The 9,241-nt window shown below is 31.0% G+C and overlaps 1 protein-coding gene across 1 annotated transcript in view; it reads left to right on the forward strand.

The window, feature by feature from the left end:
• Smp_198700 (protein kinase) overlaps positions 1-9,241 on the forward strand; it is a gene marked incomplete at both ends in the record, with an annotated part of 14,505 nt that overhangs the window by 583 nt on the left and 4,681 nt on the right. The window contains 3 exons of the mRNA XM_018790974.1: positions 2,549-2,636; positions 6,067-6,142; positions 8,390-8,690. Coding sequence (XP_018645825.1) covers positions 2,549-2,636; positions 6,067-6,142; positions 8,390-8,690 — 465 coding nt within the window. The remainder of the gene's footprint in view (positions 1-2,548; positions 2,637-6,066; positions 6,143-8,389; positions 8,691-9,241) is intronic.

Below are 9,241 nucleotides of genomic sequence, written 5' to 3' on the forward strand. Positions count from 1 at the left end.
ATATATATATATATATATATATATATATACTACCTAATTTGCATAGTTTTGTCGCTTTCAATTTTCCTCATTAATGACATGTGACATTCGGGGTACACGTACAACCAAACTATTATTATCAGTACCAAAGTTAACTGATCACTGGGAAGCAATTAATGCTATGTTAGCCTAGTCCTTTAATTGCCAATATTGATCACTGCTCAACGATCGATTACGTATAAAAATTTGAGTCCTATAGATGGTGAATTACCACTGGAATAGCTTGGTATCGGTACTTGAGACTGTGAAGTGAGTTGATGTTAGCTTGAATCCAACTGGGACCAATAGTTATTTCACGGTAACAGGTATATTTCAATGACGAGTGCCAAATACCACAATATCCAAGTTCATTGTTTCCTGTTGACAACCTACAATCATCTAATACTTAATTATTTGATTGTCTTAGATACAATTTTGTTATATTCTCATACATTTATTTTTACCTTTGAAAGGGTTTACGAAATCACGTGAAAACATTTTTAGATTTATTTATTGGGCTTTTTATTCATCGCGTCATTTACATATTCGTACAGATGTTTATATGCGCATCAAAAATTGATTGATTTAAATTATCGAAAATTTTGACGATAAAAATATTTTTTCTCGTTCATATATACTGTACCATGAACAAAATATGGCAGTTAACACAATTACACAATTTTATATACATAAGTATAAATAATGTAGAAATGCACTGTATACCTGAGGAACGAAAAACAGCTTGTATTGGATATTGTTAGGAATTTTCTAATCTTCAGGATGAAGCATTGATCATTGGAAGAATATATGCTATTCTACTAAATAATGGGTAACATTTATCTAAACATTCACTCATTACCTGTTTAGAGTAATTGAGTAATTCAATCAATAATACTTTTGAGAAATCAGTATGAACCTGTTGAGATACTTAAATGCGTTGATGGGATCAAGAGTAATTTGACTTTTTGATTAGTACAACAGTGAACCTATGTTTCTTCCACTTTATAACGTAATTATAAATTAGATTACATTAATAATATCTATCTGATTAACCGATTATTTTGCATGCTCTCAATACACAGAAGCATTGTGTGTTATTTGGAACTCTAGAAATTGAGAAAAACTCTTAACTATGGTCTATGCTATTACTGTATGCACGAAACAGTTGAGAAATGCTAGGTAATAAACGTGATATCAATAGCAGTCCTGAAAAACAATTGGCAGATTTAAACAACAAATATATATAAATTGAAATTCACTCCGTTTCACAAGTTAGTGGTTATTTCGGCCCAGTAGCTAAATCGACTACCCGATGGCGTTTGAAGCAAACTGTAGTGGTTGTGAGTTCCAGAGTGAATTGCTGATTGCAGGAACATCCAGCAGATGAGTCCGAAATAGCGCAAAATGCGCGTCCCGGATTCCTCTACAAGTCACTATTTATCTCTGCCTAAAGTGAATTACACACCTTTTACATCAAATGTTGGTAATAGTTTCAGGAAACATTACCCAACCCTACAAATCTACTCATCCTAAAGTCCTTTAATTATCTTTTATAATATCATGATAATTCTAATATGATATTCATGTTGTCAAATTATATGAAAGAACTGTTTCATCCAGCACCAGAATATCTAGAATAGTATAGTTATATCTATCATTCGAAAACTATTCATAAAGATTTATTTAAATATTATGAACGATATTTCATAAAGGTCTGCATCTAACTTTCTGAGTTTCTGTAGTTTAACAAATAACGATAGTCTCATGCTATTAGAAGTTTGTAAATCAGTTGATAAATGATGCTTGTACGTCTCTCAGGTAATAAGATTTTTTATTTTGACCACAGACACTTACTGACTCTAGAATGTTTTGATTTCTCTTGTAATTGGTTGATATTTTATAAACTGACCAGTTAATTGAGCTAAATTGTCTACATTCAAAATATCATACTGAAAAGACATCAAATATTTACTAACTGTTAAGTAAACTAGTGAAATCTTGAATAAAATATGGTATATGTTACAAATGATTACTACGGAAAAGGTTCATTGTAACCAATTGATTTAAGCTCTCTTATGTTCCTACAAATAGTTAGTCATTTTCTCGAAGGTTATTTGTAAAACTAAACAACATGATTAGAATAAAAAGAAAATGGAATGTATAGAAATTGAGATACAATGTTTGTTTAACTCCAAGCACCTGTATATGTATTGAAATTATATGATTCATTTACCACGTTAATTAATTTTCCCTAACGAATAACAGCTACTGTCTGTTCGGTAATTTTATTTTATTGATTTTAACTTTTCTATAATATAAGAACGTTCTACGTTTACGATATTTTAATTCATATTTTTATCAAAATGTGACATATTTTGTTCAAAGGTAAATAACTTCACTATTGGGAACTTCATATGAATAAGTTTATTTTCATATTTATAATATGAATTCAACATGTAATATAAAGTATATACTTTATTCTAACAATTTTTTGTTCTTCTATTCTCTTACCTCCTAAAATCATTTATAGGGAATTGGAATCTACATTGGGTAACATAAAAATGATTTGCAAATTTCGTAAACCACCAAAAGAGAACAAAGCTACAAAACCACAAAAAGTAAAAAAAATTGTTTTTACAGTTTCCTATTTCAAATTAACAAAGAATTTTGATGTGATGTAATTTAATTTAAACGAAATTAATTGATATTTCATAATATACTAAAACCTCTAGAATACAGTTATTTCATCCAGTTTAAGGTTTGTATTGACAAGTGCAGTTGTTATTTACCAACCAAAAGTAATAATTATAACATGAAATACTATTACTATCTATTAGATAGCTATATCATTCTAGTAAAAGAAATCAACTATCCCTCTAATTCAATGTCAGATTCTGATAGACATTTTAGATTGATCATGTAACATAGCTTTAAGTAATATACCATATAAAAATAAGGTTTAAACCCTGATGGATGAAGACTAGAAGTGTATAAAAAACTTAAAAAACTGTTCTTCCATTTTTGAGGATGATTTAGCTAAGTTATGCTAGATGTTTATCTTCTATATGATTTAACATATAGGTAATCTTCAATATCATATTAATAAAATTCCCCTTCTTGAAAAATGCTATATCTACGTGTAGACTAATAAAATAATATTCAAACTGATATAAAACATTTAATTAAATAAATATCACTTTATTGTCTGGTTAAGATTAAAGCTAATTGATGTGGTCTGTACATATAGAACAGAATTAAAGTTTAGATTTCAATCTGAATATACCTTTACATATTTGCCCGGCTTATTTGTATAATCAAATTACTGTTACCGATTCATAAAACTCATCTATTTTATGTATTAATATTTCAATAATAATAGTATATGTACGATTGAAAATGACAAAAAAAATAAGGTATTGTACTACAAATAATCAACTTTAATACATGGATTGAAAGATTTACCACAACAACTAATTCACGTTCACAATCACTTGGTTTATAATGCTTGTTTGACCAAAGTTCACAGTGACGCAAATGATCTACAAACGAAATAATATCCTGAAGCATTCCACATCAATAACTGTATTTTTTTATCGACTCTAAAAGTATTTATCTCTGTCATGAAGTCTATCGTTAAAACATAAGGACCATTTGAAAAAAGGAAATTTGTTTAAACATCTGGTGGAAACAATACAACATATGGTCAGAATTACAGTTTTTGACCATGTATATCCATTTTTCACACTACTTCTGTATCTTTTCGTTACGTAATTGTGGATTGTTATCAACAAATTTACTACAGAAATACTTAAATGTCAGAAAGGTTATCAGAATCAATAATATTCGGTTTATAGCCGAAGGATAGTGAACGAAATTAAATATTTAGGTATCCCAGGGATGATTAATTACTGTTCTTACTGACAAATAATGAAAAAATTATATATATTTCTTGCCTATTTAAACATAAATTACATAAGTTTGCTTGCATATTTTTGTCTAACTTTCAGTTTAGTTTACAATTATTTTATCGTAAATTACAAAGTTCATTCTTACATATAACACCATCAATAAATTAATAATCAAAAGATTAAAGATATTTCTATCTAATTATCCTGGCATAACGAAACATACACAACTTATGTATGCTTCATAACTAATTAATAGTTATTATCAGAAGAGGTTTTTGTGGAGACTTAGTATTTTCATAGTTGAAAGCGCGAGTCAATTGAAGCCAGACCACCATTAAAAAACCTAGAAGGACTGGACGGCCGTTACGTCCTATTATGGGACTCCTCAGCAGTGCGCATCCACGATCCTGCACTCGCGAGATTCGAACCCAGGACCTACCAGCTTCGCGCTGGAGCACTTAACCGATAGACCACTGAGCCGGCATCCAACGGTGTTAATGTCTAACTTCAACTGATCCACGAAATAGAGCAACCGTTCACCAATTGTCTTCAGTGAGCTGATATGTCTAAAACAGACTTGGTTGAACTCCACTGGTCACTGCTTCTCACCAGAACTCCTGGATTTACTTCTCGAAGTCAGTCACTAGTTTGTGCTGATGACGTCGTTCAAAAGAACGATGAAAGCTACACGACTAAACCAGCCATCTCAGAGAACAAAACTCCATCAAAAAGAAGTTAAGTTCGGTCCCAGCATATTCAGATAAATCATGGTTCTATAAACAAACTCATTTCCCCCAAAGAAATCAAGCCATACAAGGGTGATTATATATTCAAACATGTTTCATTATTTTGTTGAATGTATGAGAATGTGTTCTCAACTGGTTATGATTAGATTCTGCAATATCACCTAAACAGGAAGACTGTGCTAACAAAATCATATGCATGTATACTGGGATTAACCTAAAGGGTTTGGTTTCAAATTGTTCACTCAAATAATTCTTATATATTTCTGCAACTAGATACCGAATCGCCGGATAACAAAGATAAAACCACGTTATCTTTGATCAGTTTACTCACTCAACTTTAGTGCATTTGAAAAAAAATTCATTCGATATCATAATGACTGTCTATTAATTGCTCTAACATATTGGTCAAGAAATTCTTCATCTTAAAGCCACACATTTCATATAAGCAAAAAATGTGTTCTTTCTTGAAGATAGAAAAACAGAATAAAACGTGGGTTTGTTCTCTGAGCTGGATGGTTTGGTCGTGGAGCTTTCATCGTCCTTTCATCTTCCACCATCTCAAACAGAATAAAAAGAATAATGACCAACTTGTTGATATTTTATCAACTAAACTGACATTTTGTTAAATGTTGTAATGAAATCTATCTCACTGAGTAAAATAAGAAATTAAAAAAATGATGTAGACAGAAAGACAACATTTAAAGAATTGTGCATTCAATAAGCAGAATTTAAACGAATAGTTTGGTAGATTATGGACGACAACTAGTCATAAATAGCGAGTGAAATAACAAACGTACAACCTAAGACCAGATACAGATAACGTTCAGAACTAACAACCTAATAAACTCTATGAATGTTTTGTAGCAAGTAAAGTGAATCTCAAATATCGTATCCGATAAAATTACCGGGATTAAATCTCTTAATATAACTCATTCTAACAGTCACTAGTCTCATCAACCAATGGCACGTCACGGTTTAGTTTATCGTTAGACTAAGATGCCAAATAGCTTTTAGTACATCCTAGTAAACAAAATATGCAATCAAATAAGGTAAAAGTTTTCTTAAAAGCTTGGATTCGTTAAAATCCTCATTATCATTTTTGTGTAAATACAAAAGATTCCTTTAAAGCATAATGATGATATTTATAAACTTCTAAATTCAATAATATCAAAAATACGTCAATAAAAGCTTAACCAAGATTACCGAAATTTCAAATTTCAAGTTTATGAGAATAATATAACTTAGCATAATGACAAATTTTACTCAGGTGACATCGTTAGAAACATGTACCATATTTGGCATAACACTACTACACTTCTATCATCTTCATGATTTTGTGTGATCGCTACACACCTTAATTTTAATTATCTCTCCATTTTCCGTTCATTTTATAGTTATTTGACTTTTGGATGGAGTTTCTGTCTACTGTGTGTGATACTGATGAGAGTGATTCATTGTTAATTGCATCGAGTAAGTTAACGTTGAAAATTTAACAGACTAATTATACCAAAGAATAGAAACATTGATTCAGAGTTATATCTGGGAAACTTTTCTGTCATGTCTAGCGTGTTGTTGCTCTTATGTTTGTATTGACTTTGTTTGATCCTCGGTCTTTCTGTTTATATTCAACGATCAGGAACCACTGCAATTCTTCGATCCTACTGCTTCTACTTTGAAATGATATCCACTGAAATTTCTATGATGCAAATTAAGAACACGAAATACTGGAGCAATTAATATTAGACGACACCGCAAAAAACGTCCCTATATAATTCCCAAAAGCCACATCCAAAATCACAACATTATCGAACCAAAATACTATTTTACACATACTTAGTAAAATCACATATTTGCGAAAATACACTGACATAGTGTTAAAACACATTGAACACGGCTCATCTGAATCGATACCGAGAATACAATTGTCACACGAAATGGAAGTCCACACTTGTCATACTGAATGAGGTTTATACTGGATTGATGCAAAAATATGTTGACCTAAATACTGTCGTCTTTTTTATCTTGTCATATGAAGAAAGAACATTATTTTACTGAAGATTCAAAGGTCTAATCTAACTAGATCACACTATATTCATATTGTTGAGTGCTTACTTACTTACTTAGTCCTGCTAACACACATGAAGGAACACAGGGCACTGTAACGAACTATGTCTTGAGTAATCTTTTCTAGTTACCACTCATTCTTTTGATGCCAGACATATTATAAACTGGTTTCCAGAATACTTTGGAAACGTGCTTTATTTCATTTTAAAAATATTTATTTAAAGGCAGAAACTGTTAGAAATTTGAGTGTTCGCAGTCTTCTGACTATAATGTATCAAGCTGATTAAAAGCTTACAGTATTAATGTATTTTAACGTCGTGCTTCGAATAATTGAAAATTTCAACAAAAGAACGCAACTTACTGTCAGTAAAGTAATTCAAATATCACCTTTTTGCTTATATATCGATTGAATAACTCCCAGCAACGTAAACCTAATACAAACAAATATATAATCTTGGCATTTTGAGTCAAAAACTAACTTTATCTAGACATTTATCGAAAATCTGGAGTCACTTGACGGTCGTTTCGTTCCACCGAGTAACTTCTCAGAAGTGTGCACTTACCATCGCTTGTGGTGGGATTTAACCTAGAACCTTCAGTTCCTCCCGCGAACCTATAACGTCTAGACCAGTGGGCCGCTCTCTGAAGGCGTTAATGTCTAACTCCAACTAATTAACGATTTTGTACAACTCTCATTCATTGCCTCTAATGGTAACTGGCTCAAATCCGACACAGATTGAACTCCGCTGGTCACGGCTATTCACTATAACTCTAAGAGTCATATCTTCAAACTATTTACGAGTGAGTACGTAAATATTACCAGTATTGAGGATTTTTGGAGTCTGTAAAATTTTAAAATTTTATAGCACAAACTGATCTTAACTAGACCACTATTGTAAACCCATACTGGGCAACACGGCCGTCCAGTTTTTCCAGGTTTTCAATGATGACTTAGCTATGGTCAGTTCACAAGTTAAACTAAAAAAACCTGCAGTCTCCACAAACTCCTATGATGGTATATATATATCATTGCCTTTTTCCACCTTTCTAGCCCTTAAAAAGAGAACTGATTACAAATTACTTTCACGAGTAAAGTAGTTTCTTGTCATGATCTGTTGTGAATACAATGAGTGACTAGGTAAAGAAAACTGCTTAAAATCTCATTCATAATAATGTTGTGCAATTATACTTAAAGGTGACTGACTTTCATGTCGATCATTTGAAATAAAAAGACCATTAATAGTAAATTCATAATATAGATCAATTTTTTATCACTCGATAGAAGATAGTTGAAAAATAAGTGTTTTAAACGTTTACTAAATATGATCATTACACTAGCTGATAGTCATTAAAGACGCTTAGTTTACAATATATATGTATAGACGTTTCACATCTAAGATCACAACGCATATATCCATCACCTAAAATATCTGCTTGTTTTCATTCAATAAATAAACGTGTTACGGATAAACACGAGATTTTAACCATGAAATTAGGCAATATCAGTTACGTAAATCCAGTTCATATTCATGCAAGACTCTTACGTTTTTAGATCAAATTGAAATGTCATAGCTTAGTACTTGTAGAATATAATAAACATTTTGCAAAACAAAAACTTATCTGATTTTTTCTTTTTCAATATTTGTTTTCTAGATGAAACAGAATACGACTCTTTCATTAGACCATATGAAAGTTATACCAAAAGAATAGTATATCCAGTCTTAGTAACTGAACAAAATTGTACCGTTATGAAACCAGCTAATATTCAAGTGAATATAAATGCTGTTCCAAGAAATCTATGCGTTATCTTCTATGATCTAGACTATACAATATCTACAACCATGCAGTCAGTCGATTTACAAAATTGCGGAACTATGCGTCAGCATTTCCAACGTTCCAATGAACCTAATCAAGAAGACTTAATATTTAACGCCGAAGATATTATCGGTATAAGGTAAGTGGAAATTCGATATATAATTCATTTGATTCATACATACTGGATTAATTTGTGAACTGACTTGTTCATCAAGTATATAAAGTATTATCTCTATTCAAATGTCTAATTTGGAATTTCTCTTACTAAAAATAATTAACACTTATCAATGAAGATAATAAATCTAACCAATAATTGCTTGTAATTAGACAAGCAGTTAAGAAGTATATTTTATGATATAGTAATGTTGGGCATATCCAAAGAAGATAGTTAAAAGTAAAAAGATTAGAAATATTTCGTAGAAATATCTTTGGTTTTTCAGTGATTATTACGTTAATACTAGAGTGTTTTAAAATTTCAAACATCATGGATATGATATTTGATCACAATTGTCTTAGATTACTAAAATATATAGTTGTAACCAAAGATGGATAGTGGGCTGGTAGCGTACTGCGGGTACATATACTGAGGAACTAAAACGGACTCCTTCTATCTGAAGCTTGCGCTGACGATATTGTATACATAGACGATGAAAGCCTATTGATTAAACCACACTGCTCAGAGAATGTTAC

The sequence above is a fragment of the Schistosoma mansoni genome (assembly GCF_000237925.1).
Source record: "Schistosoma mansoni, WGS project CABG00000000 data, chromosome W unplaced supercontig 0185, strain Puerto Rico, whole genome shotgun sequence".
Classification (NCBI taxonomy): Eukaryota; Metazoa; Platyhelminthes; class Trematoda; order Strigeidida; family Schistosomatidae; genus Schistosoma; species Schistosoma mansoni.